The sequence below is a fragment of the Arvicanthis niloticus genome, chromosome 4 (genome assembly GCF_011762505.2).
Source record: "Arvicanthis niloticus isolate mArvNil1 chromosome 4, mArvNil1.pat.X, whole genome shotgun sequence".
NCBI classification, from domain to species: domain Eukaryota; kingdom Metazoa; phylum Chordata; class Mammalia; order Rodentia; family Muridae; genus Arvicanthis; species Arvicanthis niloticus.
Genome location: NC_047661.1, coordinates 33,471,893 through 33,490,026, shown reverse-complemented (window position 1 = coordinate 33,490,026; position 18,134 = coordinate 33,471,893). Strand labels below are relative to the sequence as shown.

General features: G+C 41.9%; 1 protein-coding gene across 2 annotated transcripts; it reads left to right on the top strand.

Moving 5' to 3' along the window:
• The first annotated feature begins 3,508 nt into the window (after nucleotides 1-3,508).
• Nucleotides 3,509-17,679, top strand: Pcdh18 (protocadherin 18). Of its 2 annotated transcripts, none has more exons than XM_034500753.2 (4): nucleotides 3,509-6,455; nucleotides 7,217-7,305; nucleotides 7,396-7,559; nucleotides 15,703-17,679. In XM_034500753.2, the coding sequence occupies exons 1-4, from the start codon at nucleotides 3,969-3,971 to the stop codon at nucleotides 16,368-16,370; spliced, it is 3,408 nt and encodes a 1,135-aa protein (XP_034356644.1). In that variant the 5' UTR covers nucleotides 3,509-3,968; the 3' UTR covers nucleotides 16,371-17,679. The 2 variants fall into 2 exon arrangements, with proteins under 2 accessions (XP_034356644.1, XP_034356645.1); XM_034500754.2 differs by having other exon boundaries at nucleotides 3,510-6,455; nucleotides 7,220-7,305.
• Nucleotides 17,680-18,134: the final 455 nt, after the last annotated feature.

The window sequence follows — 18,134 nt, the reverse complement described above, 5'->3', positions numbered from 1 at the left end:
TTCTAGAAGAGGATGAAGTATGTACTTCTTGTGTTTTGGTGGTAGACAAGATGTGATATGGTGAGTTGCCAGTGAATACTGATTAATATTCTAACTGCTTTTACATTTTCATATGCTGTTATGGAATATAGGTTCATAACTATGATGCTCACAAAATTCATGTATGCATTTCAGAATTGCTGTCTTAACTTTACATATTGACAACAAAAGAGACATTTTTCCCTTAATATGAGACACATGGCCTGGAGAACTGAGGCTTAGCTTCCCTCACTCATTAGGAGGATGGAAAATATTAATGATTCAGACGTAGAAAGATGATTTTTTTCCTTTAAAAAAGGAATCAAAATATATGGCATGTGTACATGTAAACACATGTATACACATGCATGTGAACACCCACATACTACCACGAGTACCTACCAACATGTCATCACACGCAAATCCATTTCCCTATGCACATAGATAGATGGATAAACATGAGAGATGGGGTGGGGATCATGGGTAGAATATGCCCAACAGACCAGACACAGTCAGTTTCAAATCTAGAGACACAGGATTACTTTGTTTTATCTGACCTCACTTATATGGCCACAGTGTTTAAGCCATGAGAACACACCTCTTCCTAGTCAAAAAAGCTGCCATATCAAGGTGATGGACTTTTAGGAATATGCTATTTGCTTTCTTCCAATGGCTGCCTGAGTTCTTTGAGAAGGCCATCTACTTGTTGCCACATTTGTGAAAGTCTAAAGCAATAAGTTGTATCAGGTCATGGTTAAAGGACAGGGTAAAGGAAACTTACTCATCTTCTCTCTCAAGTGTAGTCTGGAAGACAGGGATTTTTTGGTTCATTTCTGTTTTTGTACTTTCTTTGTAGTTATAAGAAATACTAAAATTTTGAATTATTAGAATACAACATATGAAAGAAATATATGTATTTTTTCTTTTTAGATCCCTCCCACTCCACCCACCCACCACACCCACCACACCACCCCACCACACCACACCCCACCACACCACACCCCACCACACCACACCCCACCACACCCCACCCCTGATTTATAGCTCTTACTGAACAGGGATTTGCAATGCAGATGAAGCTGATGTTGAACTCAGGGAGTTCCACTTGCCTCCCAAGTGCTTAGATTAAAGGGGTGAGGTATCATGCCTCATAGACCCTGGATTCTATCCCTACTACCATAGGTGGGGTAAAAAAAAAAAAAATGAATACATGACCAAGGAGATATGTAAACCACTCAGGAAGATATTAGCCTCTGAAAATAAAATTACGTTTGTTTTCCATACTGCTGTGAGTGTAAAGAGCCATAATCCATGAGATGATTCCAAGATGGCTGGAATCATAATCACAGAAACACATTCTGTGTGGCTACATCTCACCTGTCAACTTATGATAAATACCTTAGGGTATGACTCTGGAGTCATTTTCATAATATTTATGTGCAAGCACACTGCCTGAAGGAAGAGAAAGATTTGCTAAAGCATGGTGCCGTAAACAAGCAGAAGACACATACATCTTGTAAATGAAGGTGACCAAGCCAAGGCATGAGTTGTGGCAGTACGCTTATCACATTCAGAGGAAAGCCCTCAAACTAGTCGACTTAGATGATTTTGGAATTCTCCCCCAACTTTGAGTAGTCATTAATTTCTGTCTTTGCTCCTTTGGCTTTTACAGAGGGGTTCGCTAAAGCCTGAGCTGATATAATTATTGGCTCAGATTGTTAGCGACGAAGGCCAGATGGCTGTGAGTTTCTAAAGTCCCAGTTGCTTGTGGTAGTTTCCCCGAGTTTGTCTATAGGGTTTGGGGATCAGCAATTTGAAAGGGTTGCAAACTTGTAAAATGGTGTTATTCACGGGGGCAAAGTGTTCATCAGCGTGACCTAGCCCGAAACACATTCATTACAGGCATTCCTATTCTGCACAATTGGACACACAACACTGGTTTCACGCGGGGGGTGGGGGGTGGGGGGGGGAGACAATGGTTCATAAACTGCTTCTGAAGGCTTAAAATGAAGGAGAGTTTGTACTGGGACTCTTCTCTGATTTCTTCTTGGGGAAGAACCTTCTCTGTGACTATAGCTGAGTTCTGCTGAGAGTAAGCAAAGTGGAAAAATCAGAAAATTGCTTTTTTTCTTTAAATGTGTTTCTGGGGGGCAAAATAGGAGGAAAATAAATGGAAAATAAAGTTACAGGGAGATTCTGTGAAGCAGGGAATTTGCAAGTAGCTGAAGACAGCTGAGGAATAATGCAAAAGGTGGGGGAGGGTGAGCAAGAATGGAGCCGGAGTGATAAACTTAAAAGGAGCCGCCGAGCAGAAGGAACATCATAAATAATCATATTTTCCAATAAGAATACCAGATCAACCCCGTGACCTGGATACAGCACCAACCTCCTGAGATATTTCCAGCACTCTGATGCACACAAAATGCAATTTTCAGCTCAGGCATTTTATTTCTCAGTGTAAACAACCTTTGGGTTTTTAAAATACATATCTGGAAACTGTTTTCATAAATAATGTATGTATTATTCAAATTTGACTTGTAAACTACTGAGTCCAGGTCCCCTCAGCACTCGTTGTGAAAACTCACTATGGATAGATCGTACTCTATTGGAAGAATTCGCTAGGTGAGGGCTAACAATTTTACCCAAACTATCAATTTTGCCCAAGATAAATAGGATTTTTTTTTCTAAATTTCAAGACAAAAAAAAAAAAAAAAAATCAGGAACGATTTTGCTCAAACCGAAGAAAGGGCTGAAATAAGGTAGAATTCCTTTGCTAATTAGTCCCAAACTCTGAGGTGTTCCTTTAAATCTTGCTAATTAAGAGAAATCAGGAGTGCAAGATAGGCCCCTTTCTTATCTTCAAAGAGTAAAGATGAAAGAAAGCAGAAAATGAAACCTCTCCACTTGGGCTGTTCTTTAAAACAGAGCTCCAAGAAAATCGGCTTGTGTGCTCCTAGGAGGAGAAAAGACCCGCCGAGGGGGAGGGGAAGGTGGATAATTAGAAGCAAGTTTCCCCGTTTTATTAAATTCCTCCACCGACAAAATTCACTTGGAGGTATTTTAAGTGAAACCAGCAGTTAAGGAACCCTGAAAAAAGCAAGATGATTACGTGTTTGTGGCAGAAGAAAAGGGCAATTAAGAAAACAAGAACTATTTAATGTGCCATATAAATACGGGCGACCAGAAGTTGATTTAAAGTTTTTTTTTTTTCTTTCTTTTTCCTTTCCCTCCCTGTCTCCCTACCCCCACATCCCTCTCCTGCTGTAATTTGTCTCCCCTTTGTCGCGGCACGCTTGGAGAAAGTGGATGGAGATGGAGGAGGGGCGGGGAGGGCTGAACCCCCCTCCCCCACGGCTGCGCTCCCGCGCCCCTAGCGGGTCCCCAGCCCGCGCCCGCCACCCTCCCGCTCCCACCCTCCACGCGCGCCCTCCCTTGCTCCGGTGACTCCAGCAGCTTCGGATTTGGAAGCTCGCTGATTGGCTGGAAGCGATTCAACACACGCCAGGCAAAGAGCTTTGTCTGAGTTGAAGTGAAGTTGTAGAGATTTTCAGACTGGAGTCAGCAATCACGGGTGTTTAGTCTGCAGCGGAGCAGAGAAAAGGAAAGGGGGGAAAAAATCAAGAATCGCCCGGGAAAGACACACTGCAGACTCTGCCAGCACCCTGCAATAGATGGGGACGGAGTCCACGCCCGGAGCCAGGCCGAGGTGACACGCTGCTCCCAGCCAGGAGGACCGGCGGCAGGAGGGGACTTCACGCTCCTGTCTGGAAGTCGCCAAACGGTGTGTATGAAAACTGAAGTTTGCGAGCTGTTAATTGCTGTGTGATTAAGCGTCGCTTTCAAGACTCTGAGACCCGATGTGGCTTAGAGCTCTGAGTGGTGGGGAGGAAGTTGAAGGGATCGCTGGACTCTTCTAACTTGCCCTGAGAAGGGAATCTAGCAACTGACCAATGCACCAAATGAATACTAAAATGCACTTTAGATTCGCACTTGCACTTCTGATGGCGTTTTTCAGCCACAATGTCCTGGGTAAGAATCTGAAATACAGGATTTATGAGGAGCAGAGGGTCGGATCGGTAATTGCTAGACTATCAGAAGATGTGGCTGATGTTTTACTGAAGCTACCAAATCCTTCTGCCGTTCGTTTTCGAGCCATGCCACGGGGGAATTCTCCTCTCCTGGTCGTAAATGAGAATACCGGAGAAATCAGCATAGGGGCTAAAATCGACCGTGAGCAACTATGCCAAAAAAACTTGAACTGTTCGATAGAGTTTGATGTGCTCACTCTGCCGACCGAGCATCTGCAGCTGTTCCATATTGAAGTAGACGTGCTGGACATTAATGACAATTCCCCCCAATTCTCGAGACCCGTCATTCCCATTGAGATATCGGAGAGCGCAGCAGTTGGGACTCGCATCCCTCTGGATAGTGCGTTCGACCCAGATGTTGGGGAAAATTCCCTCCATACCTACTCGCTCTCTGCTAATGATTATTTTAATATCGAAGTGCGGACCAGGACGGACGGGGCCAAGTACGCTGAACTCATAGTGGTGAAAGAGTTGGATCGTGAGCTGAAGGCTAGCTACGAGCTTCAGCTCACGGCCTCCGACATGGGAGTGCCTCAGAGGTCTGGCTCCTCTATCCTGAAAATAAGCATTTCGGATTCCAACGACAACAGCCCGGCCTTTGAGCAGCCCTCTTACACAATACAACTCTTAGAAAACTCCCCAATTGGAACCTTGCTCCTCGATCTAAATGCCACCGATCCAGATGAGGGCGCCAATGGGAGAATTGTGTATTCTTTCAGCAGTCATGTGTCTCCCAAAATTATAGAGACTTTTAAGATCGACTCAGAAAGAGGACACTTGACCCTTTTCAAGCCAGTGGATTATGAAATCACCAAGTCCTATGAGATAGACGTTCAAGCCCAAGATTTGGGTCCAAATTCCATCCCTGCTCATTGCAAAATTATAATTAAGGTTGTGGATGTCAATGACAATAAACCTGAAATTAGCATAAATCTCATGTCCCCTGGAAAAGAAGAAGTATCTTATGTTTTTGAAGGGGATCCCATTGATACATTTGTTGCTATCGTCAGGGTTCAAGACAAGGATTCTGGGCTGAATGGGGAAATAATCTGTAAACTTCATGGGCATGGGCATTTTAAACTTCAGAAGACATATGAAAACAACTACTTAATCTTGACCAATGCCACTCTGGATAGAGAAAAGAGATCTGAGTATAGTTTGACTGTGATTGCTGAGGACAAGGGAACGCCCAGCCTCTCTTCCGTGAGACATTTTACTGTTCAAATCAATGACATAAATGACAATCCACCTCGCTTCCAGAGGAGCCGATATGAATTTGTCATCTCAGAGAATAATTCGCCAGGGGCATATATCACCACAGTTACAGCCACAGATCCGGATCTTGGTGAGAACGGACATGTGACATATACCATTTTAGAGAGTTTTGTCTTGGGAAGTTCCATTACCACCTATGTAACCATTGACCCATCTAATGGCGCCATCTATGCTCTCAGGATCTTTGATCATGAAGAAGTAAGTCAGATCACTTTTGTGGTGGAAGCAAGGGATGGAGGGAGTCAGAAGCAACTCTCCAGCAACACCACAGTTGTGCTGACCATCATTGATGAGAACGACAATGTCCCTGTGGTTATAGGGCCTGCAATGCACAATAATACAGCAGAAATCTCCATCCCCAAAGGAGCTGAAAGTGGTTTTCATGTCACAAGAATAAGAGTGGTCGACAGAGACTCTGGTGCAAATGCTGAATTCAGCTGCTCCATAGTAGCTGGTAATGAGGGAAACATCTTTATCATGGATCCAAGGTCATGTGACATTCATACCAATGTCAGCCTGGAATCCATTTCCTCTACCGAATGGGCACTCTCAGTTATCATCCAGGACAAGGGCAATCCTCCTCTGCACACCAAAGTCCTTCTGAGGTGCATGGTCTTTGACTATGCAGAATCTGTGACAAGCACAGCCATGACCTCTGTCAGCCATGCATCCTTGGATGTGTCCATGATCATAATTATTTCCTTAGGAGCAATTTGTGCAGTGTTGCTGGTTATTATGGTACTGTTTGCAACAAGGTGTAACAGAGAAAAGAAAGACACCAGATCCTACAACTGCAGGGTGGCAGAGTCCACTTACCAGCATCATCCCAAAAGGCCATCCAGGCAGATTCACAAGGGAGACATTACACTGGTGCCCACCATCAATGGCACTCTGCCCATCAGATCTCACCACAGATCCTCCCCATCTTCGTCTCCAACCTTGGAAAGGGGACAAATGGGCAGCCGCCAGAGTCACAACAGTCACCAGTCACTCAACAGCTTGGTGACCATCTCATCAAACCACGTGCCAGAGAATTTTTCATTAGAACTCACCCACGCCACTCCTGCTGTTGAGGTAAGATCATAAACTACAGTGCCTGGTAAAGCCAGCTGTTGATACTCAGAGGCTGCACAGTAGTCACACATTTAAGGTTGTCATTGATAAATGACAGTATGCAGTTCCACTGGGACTCAAGCCACGGTGTGTACCTATCTCAAGTACACAATGTGGCATATTTCTATTTTTATAAATAATTCACTTGTGGGTGTTACATGTGATGTTTCACATGGGACTGTTAATCAGAGTCCCCTGCACTTCATAGAGTAAGATGATGGGAAGGAAAAAAAAAACCTAAAGGGACCCAGCAATTCCTATTGTTAATTTTTTTCCTGAAAAATCAGCATCTTGGGTCTTCAGAATCTCATTCTAATCCATGCTGTTTTTGGAAAACTTTGTGTAGTTTTCTGGTATTCTGGCATTGTTTTAATTACCTGGGCTAAGCATGGATTTTACTGAGTTTTGTATTTTTATTTATTATATATATTTTTTTTACATTTGATTGTTTTATCGGATCTGTAAAGGAAGGCAATTATTTGAGGAAGTCTTTTAAGCACAAACAACTCACTTGTATTTTGAGATTATCCAGATCTCCCTGTAATATATTTTAATTGTGTTTGGTGTCTGGCTGTGCCTTCTGCATACAGAAAGTGTGAGCTTAGCATGCAATAACAGTCCGTTGCTTTTTCTTCCTTAATGCATGTGGGTGCATGAGGAGTGTTTCTTCTTCTTTTTGTTTTTTCTTACCCAGAAATCAGTTCTGTCTCTTTGGTTCCCAGCAGGTCTCACAGCTTCTCTCCATGCTTCACCAGGGGCAATATCAGCCACGGCCAAGTTTTCGAGGAAACAAATATTCCAGGAGCTATAGGTATGAATGACCCTTGTGTCAGCTGTTAAGTCTCAGGTAACTTAAATACTGAAGAATAAAACTGTGTGTTTCTTCCACTGATCTCTCTAGATATGCCCTTCAAGACATGGATAAATTTAGCTTGAAAGACAGTGGCCGCGGAGATAGTGAAGCAGGAGACAGTGATTATGATTTGGGGCGAGATTCTCCAATAGACAGGCTCCTGGGAGAAGGATTCAGTGACCTCTTTCTCACTGATGGGAGAATTCCAGCAGGTAAGAGGGCAATGATAGCTAAATCTTTATTTCTCACAGATACCACAGTGCCAGGACAATGGGCAGCTTCTCTCCTGCTTCTGTTTCTGCTGTCTTTAGCCTTTACATTAAAAATAGGTGGAATCTGTGCACTGTTGGCAATGAGCAAGTGTGAGACATTTAAAATTTTTTTCTTCCCAAAATCCACAACAAGCAGTTGGTAGAGAAGGAATAAATATGAGAGCTTAGGAGGAGGAGGAGGAAGAGGGAAAAGGAGGAGGAGGAGGAGGAAGAGGGAAAAGGAGGAGGAGGAGGAGGAGGTAGAGGGAAAAGGAGGAGGAGGAGGAGGAAGAGGAGGAGGAGGAGGAAGAGGGAAAAGGAGGAGGAGGAAGAGGAGGAGGAGGAGGAGGAGGAGGAGGAGGAGGAGGAGGAGGAGGAGGAGGAGGAGGAGGAGGAGAGCGCAGAAGAAAACCAAGCCCCTGCCCTCCTCCCTCTGTCCTATCCAGCCAGTGCCATAGGACACTCGTGAGCAACTCTAGAAAATTACTGGGTGGCTGTTTGTATTCAGACAGCCTGTTGGGTGAATAGTGGTGAACTGGACTATAATTTGGAGGATGCATTTCCTGTGATGGGAACCAACTCACCAAATCAAGAGACGAAAATACACTGGAGAGGGTATATTTTAAGCACTAAAAATAGGCGAAGGAATGCACCTTTGCAGGAGGTGAGCAGAGCATACTTCATGCCACCTTTAATTTTGAGTCTGTGCAGCAATGGAGGAGGAAGACAAGCCCAGAGGGGGATTTATAAAGCACACAGCCCGGTGGAGGAACTTCTATTAATTTTTGAATCAATTTTTTCCTTAGTGACTCTTGCCTCTAATTGTGCCCTAGGAACTCTAGTCCAACTGAGCAAGTGCTGAGACCATCAGTAGCCGCTCTGTTGCTAGGGGCTGTAGAAAGAAATCAGCCCTTAGGAGTACACAAGTTCTCCTCTGACTGTCCACACATCTTAATTCATTGATTGCCAATCAAATGACTGTCATCTGCAATACACATAGGGAAAGGGAACAGTGGTTTGCTAGTACCTTACATGAATTTATGTACTTATGCATTTATTTGTAAAGATAAAGAAAGCAGAATAGAAAACACGAGGGAATTTACCAGAAATGTAGGGAAATTTACAAAATAGAATTTTAGCTCTCCTGAGTTATAGGAACCATAGTAACACTAGCTAACCAGCAGCAGTTCTTCCCAGCTGTGCCCCAGGGTATCCTCTGGGCCCAGACTGAGTACTCTGGGTTCATATGGAGTCAGGCTTTGCCACTCTAGTTATTTACAGTGGTGGCTGTTGGCTTTATATGCGTTTCAGTGACTAATTAACTATCATTTTAAGAATGTTGACGTTATGCTCTTTAGGCTTAGTTGTCCAGATGTCAGTGACATTAGTGTCCATATATGTTTTCAGATTTGAAAACTGGAAGCTTACAAAGATTATAACAATGTAAAACAGGCAGCAGGCGGGCTGTGCCTGGTGGGGATGAGACAGTGAGATCTGACTCAGTGTCGATACCCTTAATCACTAACCTATGATGTATACAAAGTAACTAGTGCTTTTTTTTTTTTTAATTGCCTAGCTTGCTTGTCCCCAGACACCCCCTCCTCCATCTCTCTGCACATGTGCATATATGTTTGCCCTAGTGTGCTCATGGTAGGGGTGAGAAGGGGTGAGAAGGGGTGAGAAGGGATGAGAAGGGATGAGAAGGTAGTGGATGTCTTCCTCTATTCTCTTTGCCTTGATGCCTTCAGAGAAGATGTCTTCTTCAGAAGCTCCTGGATACAGCTAGCTAGTTGGCCAGCAAGCTTCCAGCATGCCTGTCTCTGCCCCAGAATGCTAAGTTCAGAGGCACAGGCAACAATATCTGGTTTGTACATGGGGACTGGAGAATAACACTCAGGTCCTCACACCCTCACCCACTGAACCATATCCTTATTTGCTTTTATATCTGAAGACATACCAACCTCTTCACAACCACTAGATATTGCTTGTCCAATTATATGATTACAAGACCAGATACTTTATCTCCAGCTGGACAAGTGTATAGGAAGGATGTGTAGTTGTGTTGAGGCCTACTAGGTGCATAGCAGGCTGCATTTCCACAGTCACCAATGGAATTTATTATTTTCAATTTATAAGACAAATTTTCATTTTGAAGACAAATCTCTGAAATAGCTCAAGGAACATATATACCTCAAAACATCGTGCTCAATGACAATTAGTTTTATTATTCTGAATTATATAACGATGTAGCTGGTTGAATTTCTAGGGTTTTGTGATACGATGCTGACAGGGCCTACCCTAGAAGAGCAGAATTTTACAGCTCAGGTTATTTCATAAACAGAAACAGATGAACATGGCATCAATATTTCAGAAGACATTTAAAAAATGCACTGGGTTCATTTATTGGGATTTTAATTTATCATGGCAATAAAATGGAGAATACAAATAGACAATTCTAAAAAGTAATCTTACCATTTGTGGAAGTACATAAGTACATATCTGAGGATTTTTTGGTTTTTTTTTTTTTTTTTTTTTTTTTTTTTTTTTTTTTGGTTTGTTTGTTTTTTCTCCAAAATAATACAATTTAAATAGTTAACTGTTAGTATATTATTTATGTACTTATGCATTCATTCACTCATTCATTCATTCATTCATTCATTCAATTATTCCTTACTTACAATCCTGGGAATTGAACCCACAACACAACACACCACAAATCAAAGCTTTGCTTTGCCTCTTTGCAATGCTTCTCATTTCTGTGATAGTTAGAAAAAAAGGCAGTTCTTTTTCCGTCTTCCCTATATTCCCAAAGTTACCATATTTCCATATGTTCCTTGCAACAGAATTATCTAATACTTGAAATAATAATGATAAAAATAATAGCAATAAATATTAGACAATAGATTGTGTTAACTGTAGGTAGGCAAAATTAAACTCCAGAAAACAGTGAATCCTGCCTACTATTTATCTTTATCTCTATCAATATTACATAGTTGTCCAAAATTATAGACTTGTCTGTGTGTGTGTGTGTGTGTGTGTGTGTACGCATATGCACATGTGTGCGCACAGATGTCTGTGTTTCCAACTATGTCATAGGAGGCATATTCTGTTGCTTCCTACTTCTGCATGTAGCTGAGCCATTTTAAGTTGCAGAGCAGTGGGACCTGAGCTGTGGTTGGTGATGATACCATTATGTTTACATTTTGCTAGCAGAGACTGCAATGCTTACTGAGTGTCTACAGAGATTGACCATCTTTTTAATCATGAGCATCACTGTGGTGACACCAAGTCAATATCCTAGATTTCTGTTCATTCTGGCAACTACTACAGGCATGCTAGGGTGTAAAACTTGTGGTTTGCAAAAGTATCTACCCAGGAAATACTACGAGCCGAGGAAAATGTTGGTCCACATCTGAATCTTATTAACAGAGCTCAGCACAATTTTCTAAAGTATGTGTATTTTTAGGATGTAAGTGTCTTGTTCCAACTGTTTTTTTTTTTTTGTTTTCTTTTTTGTTTTTTTCTGCATTGATTTGTGAGCAAATATAGATCCTGTTGCACTGCATGGCTTGCCAAAAGGGTCATTTCTGGTCACTCATTCTTCTAATTCCCACACAAATGTAGTTTTTTTTTTTTTCCTCAGCTAAACAAACATGCATTTTTATCTGTTGACTCGCGTTTGTTAGCTCTTTTTTTTTTTTCTTCCCTGTTCAACTTTGAACTCCAGCACTAAGCACGGGTGTACAAAGACCTCATGTTCCCAGTGAAAGTTGTTGCACATAGGTTTGTAAAGGCTTCTTCTCCCTTTCCCGATTGAGTTTGTTCCACTTTTCATCATGTTTCATCAGTGCGGACTTCAAATACTCACTTTTCACTCTGCCCTCTGTTCTCCTCAGGAATCTTAGCTGGCTCCCTGCCTTCCTCTAGTGGCTCACTTCCTGTAGCAACAGGCAGGCTCCTAGTCCCTGTCTCGTGGCCACTCCTACTTTCAAATCTTTACTTCATACAGTTTTCACAACCTTTTCAGAACGTTTCAACACACATAATTTTATTCAAAGTCAATCTCTGACTCTCGTTGCTCAGCAACACGGAGCGCATCTATTATCTTTGTTTTCAAAGCCCACTGAAATACACTCTCAGCCTGTTCTCAATTTTGCCAGTTTTGAATCCTTTGCAACAGGCAGAGAGGCTTCTCTTCCTCCAGCACACCAGTGCTTTGTGCACACTGCCCTTTCTCCACGACAAGTGCCTCTTCTTTGATTCCTGCACCCAGTGCTGCTGACCTGCTGTCTTTTGAAATAGCAGCCTGCATATCCATTTCTTTTTCCTTTCTGAACACTTCCTGAGCATCATCTCACTTGCTTTTTTACTTGGGTGTCTCAAAAATCATTTGTTATATGTGGCTTAGAACTGGATTGCAATCCCATTGACAGGCAGGCACTGATGTGGCCCCTGTTTGATGAGCTCCTCAAGGATAACCTACTAGTCACTCCATAGCTAATGGCTTACTCTCATACTCACTGCACTGCCTTCCACACTACTTGTAAGGTACAGGACACTAATAAAGTTCACAGTCGTGTAGTGATACAGAGGAGCTTCAGTTTCTGCCTGTCCCGATAGCCACCAAAATTATTACCTGACAAGACTTTTAGATACTCCCAAGAAGAGCAGAAGAAGTGCGTACTGCTCAGCTTTTCTTGATCCTTGTATATGGGATGGAACATTTTCAGCACTGAAACACACATCCACTGTGAAGCAACCGACTCTCAGTGGTTAGGGGTGAGGAACATCCATAGCAATGAGCCTACTTTTCTCTGTTTTTCTCATAAGGATCCTTTTTGTTTCATCCCCCTCCCCTTTCCTCTCCACTGCCTCTGTCCACCTAATGTTTGTTATCTTTTCCATTAATCTGCCTTATCTTTCTTTTTCTATTTTCATGAACTTGTGTGTGGTATACATGTGTCTATGTATGTTTGCATGTATGTGTGCATTTGTGTGGTATGTGTGCCTGCTTGCGGGTACTTGTCTTAGTTAGGGTTTTATTGCTATGAACAGACATCAAGACCAAGACAACTCTTAGAAAAGACAACACTTAATTGGAGCTGGCTTACAGGTTCAGAAGTTCAGGCCATTATCATCAAGGTGGGAAAATGGCAGTGTCCAGGCAGGCATGGTGCAGGAGAAGCTGAGAGTTCAACATCTTCATCTGAAGACTGCTAGCAGAATATTGGCTTCCAGACAGCTAATATTAGGGTATTAAAGCCAACACCCACAGTGAGACACCCCTACTCTAATAAGGCCATACCTTCTAATGGTGCCATTCCCTGGGCCAAGCATATATAAACCATCACATCCCACTCCCTGGCTTGCTCAGCTTGCTTTCTTATAGAACGCAGGATTACCAGCCCAGGGATGGCATCACCCACAATGGGCTCTTTAACCCTTGACCACAAATTGAGAAAATGCCTTACAGCTGGATCTCATGGAGGCATTTCCTCAAGGGAGGCTCCTTGTTCTGTGATAACTCCAGCTTGTGTCAAGTTGGCACACAACTCCAGCCAGTACAGTACCCATGCATGTAGAATCCTGCAATAATGGCCACAATCATCCTCAATAACTCTTCCATCCTAATCAAGGAGGCAGAATCTTACAATAAACCCAGAGCTCCTGATGTAAGCGCTCTAGCTAGCCAGCTTGTTCTCGGGACACCTTGTCTCCACTCTCCAAGGCTGGGGTGACAGATGGGCCACCACACTCCCCTGGCACGTCCATGGGTTCTGAGGATCATTAATCTAGCCCTTCCCCTTATTCAGCAAGTGCTTTAACCACTGAGCATGTTTCCAGCTCTCCTTTACATTTTTAAGATAACAAATCATTCTATAATTAAATCATCATTTATATATTGTTTTATAAATGCCTTTCACTATTTAGCAACCATTCCTAAGACATTTGTGTTAGCCACGTGGGCCATGCTGTTCTATCATCTTGGTGCGTACACACTCAGCACATTCAGGTTATGAGAAAAGATGCATACAGTCAAGATTCGTAGAACCCCAGGTAATGTTTTCATCCTCATGAAAGGAAATTAAAGCCAAGTAAGGCAGTACAGCAAAGATGTCCTTCTTAAAGCCACAGATGTGAGAGTCAGAACAACAATGCCAGGTCTGTTCCCCTTTCTCCCATCAGGATGGAGGCAGTCAAAATCCATTTTCATGTTCAGAGACTGAAAGGTTAAAGTGTGGGGTGCAGGATATGGGGTGTGGCGTGTGGGGTGGGGGTTGGGGACATCATCACTGTGATAGTTCTCTGCTGAGGAAACCTAGGTGCTGTTTTTATGGTATACCAGTTGCTTGTCAATACCCTTTGATGTTTTCCCCACTGGACAGATTAAATCAGGGTTGACAAATTATTTCCATACCTGAAGGATAGACATCTAAACCTGAGTTTTATTGAAATCACCCTGTTTGTTCAGATGAGTCTCTCACCACAGCATAGTGACACAGTCAGCCCTCTATAAAGGAAGTTCCCTGCCTAGATTCTCTTACATTTTCTCTGCTGTTTTCTTATGCTTTTGGATTTTTAGAGTCTTATAATTCAAACCCTTCTCTTAGAACGCTTAGTCTCATTTTTGGTTTTGTTTTGTTTTTTTGTTTTTTTGGTTTTTTTTTTTTGTTTTTCTCCTTTTAAACTAAGAATGGAAGTCCAGAGGGAGCTAAAGACCAAAATTAGCGTAGAGGTCAGTGATAGAGTGCAGAGACCTCCACACAGTTAAAGATGATTATTTATCCCTTTCTGCTTACTCTCATCCACAAACTATAGTGCCCATACGCTCTGCACAGTTTCTTTACCAGACAGTGGACGTAGTGCACATAGTAGGCACTTAGTTTCCCTTAGTGTGGCATGCTATAACTCCAACAGTGACAAAGCTGGAAATCTGCTCTCAGCAGCTGCATCTCTAAACTCAGCACCAAATACATCCCTGTGGTCAGCATCAGTCCTGATTTCTTTCAGATACAAGGGTTACTTTACATTTTCTATAATTTTGTCCTTTGTCTTAAAATGAAATGTTATTGAAAAAAAACTAAGTTTTTTTTCTGAAATAAGTGGTTGTTGTATGGAATACATTTTATATCTTTGCCTATCACAATTTTAGATGCATTTTTAGCAACTCTATATACTGAATTTAAAGATGCCCCTCTTTTATTTTTCTGCTTTTCTCAGTTGTAGTCATTTCTATGAATTCAGCCACTCACATTCCTCTAGGGAACTGGAACATATGGAAGAATCAAAGCATGTACTTTTCATATTCTTCAGCTTCCAATGACTTTTACATGTAATTGAATATTAATGTATTTTAAACCCTAAATAAGTACTTTATAATGGGACAACTCAGGATACCTAAGGAACTAATTCAGAGCACCTTGAATTCCTATGTTAATAGACCTGTGAATAATGGCCTGATAAGTCCTGCTGGGTACCCCCAGGGTAGGGTGGTACCCAAGGTGGCAATGCAGGAGGGGCTTTTAAGGGTGGGACTGGGAAGAGAGGATGGAGGGGGTCTGTGATCAGGATGTAAAGTGAATTTTAAAAAAAAGAAAGACTGATAAGGACACTAACCAGACAGACAACTGGTGTTTTCAGTGCAGGTCAAGTTTCAAGAAAGTTAGCAAAAAATACTTTACAGAGGTTGCCTGGTGTTATTCAGAACTGAAGCGCTCACCCTACGCTCTACTTCCAGCTGTTGTCATTGTACAGTTTATCTTTTGTTGGATTACCTAAGCCTTAGCTATTTTTGGACATGTTCACATAAAAATAATGATCTTATTATTATATTTCTTATATTCACAGTAGACCACTAAAATTGATTATTCCCTTTCCTTTAATAAACGGAGGACTTATAACACAAGCATGACATCTGATCCAGAGAGTCAATATACACATGAAAAGTATAACCGTAGTCTATCTAATATGCCTAACAACAGATTAACATTATGACACTAGAACAGAACCTTCTCTTCCTACCTTAAGAATAAGATGACACGTCCCATCGCTTTGGGAGATGTCTTGTATAATAATGGACTCTCCTTGCTCTGTTTGCTCTCAGCAATGAGGCTCTGTACGGAGGAGTGCAGAGTCCTGGGCCACTCTGACCAGTGCTGGATGCCCCCACTGCCCTCTCCATCTTCGGATTACAGAAGCAACATGTTCATCCCAGGAGAAGAATTCCCAGCTCAACCTCAGCAACAGCACTCTCATCAGGGCCTTGATGATGACAGCCAGCCCGCGGAATCTGGGGAGAAGAAAAAGAGCTTTTCCACCTTTGGGAAGGACTCCCCTAGCGACGAGGACTCGGGGGACTCTAGCACGTCATCTCTGCTATCGGAAATGAGCAGTGTGTTCCAGCGCCTTCTCCCCGCATCTCTAGACACCTATTCTGAGTGCAGTGAAGTAGACCGGTCCAACTCCCTGGAACGTCGAAAGGGTCCAGCGCAAGGCAAAACTGGGGGTTACCCACAAGGGGTTGCTGCCTGGGCAGCCAGCACACATTTTCAGAACCCCACCAGCAGTTCCGGGACCCCTCTTGGGACTCACTCCAGTGTGCAGCCTTCTTCCAAGTGGCTGCCAGCTATGGAGGAGATCCCTGAAAACTACGAGGAAGATGATTTTGACAATGTGCTTAACCATCTTAGCGACGGGAAACACGAACTTATGGATGCAAGCGAGCTGGTGGCCGAGATCAACAAACTGCTTCAAGATGTCCGCCAGAGCTAGGAGACTTTAGCTGAGCCGTTGTGTTTCCATGTGTGTGGAATTAGGGGACAGGGAAAACCCCGAAAAAAACTGGCGTTGCCAAATAGTTGCATTTATCATAAATGTGTCTGTGTATATTGAATATTAAATACTGTATTTTCGTATGTACACGATGCAAGTGTGATTATTTTAATCTGTATTTTAAAAATACATTTGTACCTTATATTTATGTGTAATTTAACAGACAAATTTTATTTTTTTACTCCCATGACAAACATGTTTTTCCTAATCATGCAGAAATTATCCACTGTTTGAATCTATATTCTTTTCAACCAAAGTTACTGCTTAGGCTAGTTAAGTAGGGCGGAATTAGAATTATTAAGCTGTATGAACAACACCACTAATGCGTTATGTAATTCTTAGTTTCATTAAACGATGCTACTTCCTTTTCAATATTTACAAAAAAAAAAAAAACAAGCATTGTTAGAAACATTAAACAATTTTTCAATTACTATTTTCATTGCTTTCTGCTAGCTATGATAGATCATTTCTTAAGGCAGAATGGAGGAAGGAAGTAAACCTATTGTATACCTAGAAGCATCCCGAGGTGTTCATGGGAAGGCAACGACATGTGACTTCTTCATTGCAATGATGCTCTTGTCCGTGTTGCCTGGCAGTGGCTCCTGTCCTTTTCAGTGCACCACACTGGCTTGATCATGAGAATATTTTTTTCCGGTAGCAAAATATCTACTTATAATGAAACTAAATGGTGAATCTAATTTGATCCTTGCCCTATGAAATATGATCCAATGATGTGGAATCAGTACTCTAAATAGACACCATTATGCTCTCTACCAGCATGGAGTGTTAATCGACAAAGACAGATATGTCAGTGCTCTGCCCCTCTGGGGTAGTAAGCATAATTGATGTATCTGAAACTCTATGTGACTCTCCCCTTCTTCTCTCATCATACTTGAACATTTGTATTGACTGCATTGTCTACTTGGCTATAATTATTCACGTTTAGCTTTTGTCTCTTGTGCATGCTTTCACAGTTTCGCTTGTATTTTTAGCATATGAACACTTATAAAGTCACGTTTTTTTGGTTACTGCAATTCTGTCTGATTTATTGTGTGACAAATGCAAGCTTTATTTATTGTGTTGTTATCTTCTGTGTGGAATGCTTTGGTAAACAAGACCCTTAGTACGACTATTATCATTTATGTCCAAGCTTCTATGAATGTTATTTCTATTAATACACTATCTTGATTGTACTCTTCAGAAAGTTTTACTGTCAGTGAAAATAAAAGAAAAATTAAAGTAAAGCTAAGGAACTGTCTATAAGTCAGACCTCTGCTTTGATGTGTTTAAATGCTTTGCATGCTCAAAAGTCTCTCTGAGGGGTGATTCAAGGTTGGGCATCAAATGACAAATAGGAAACAACCAACACTTACACCCCCCACCCCCACACACACACTTGTACACACTGGAAAAGGAATGGGTTAGAGACCTGTATGAGAAAAAAAATAATCGATTGAATTTCTTTTGAATTTTTTTCTAAATGTATTTGGAGTAAAAAGAAAAAACACTACTAGTAACATTAAATATTGTTCAAATTACAGAAAACTGACTCAGAATATATCATGCTAACCTGAGTAAAAAAAATAAGGCTTTACAAGCTTTCCAAGGGGCTAAAGTATAACCCTCCTCCTTGACTTACCAGCAAGATGCTTAAATTCTGAAATAAACCCTACATTAAATAGAATGTATTGTTTCTAACAAAAG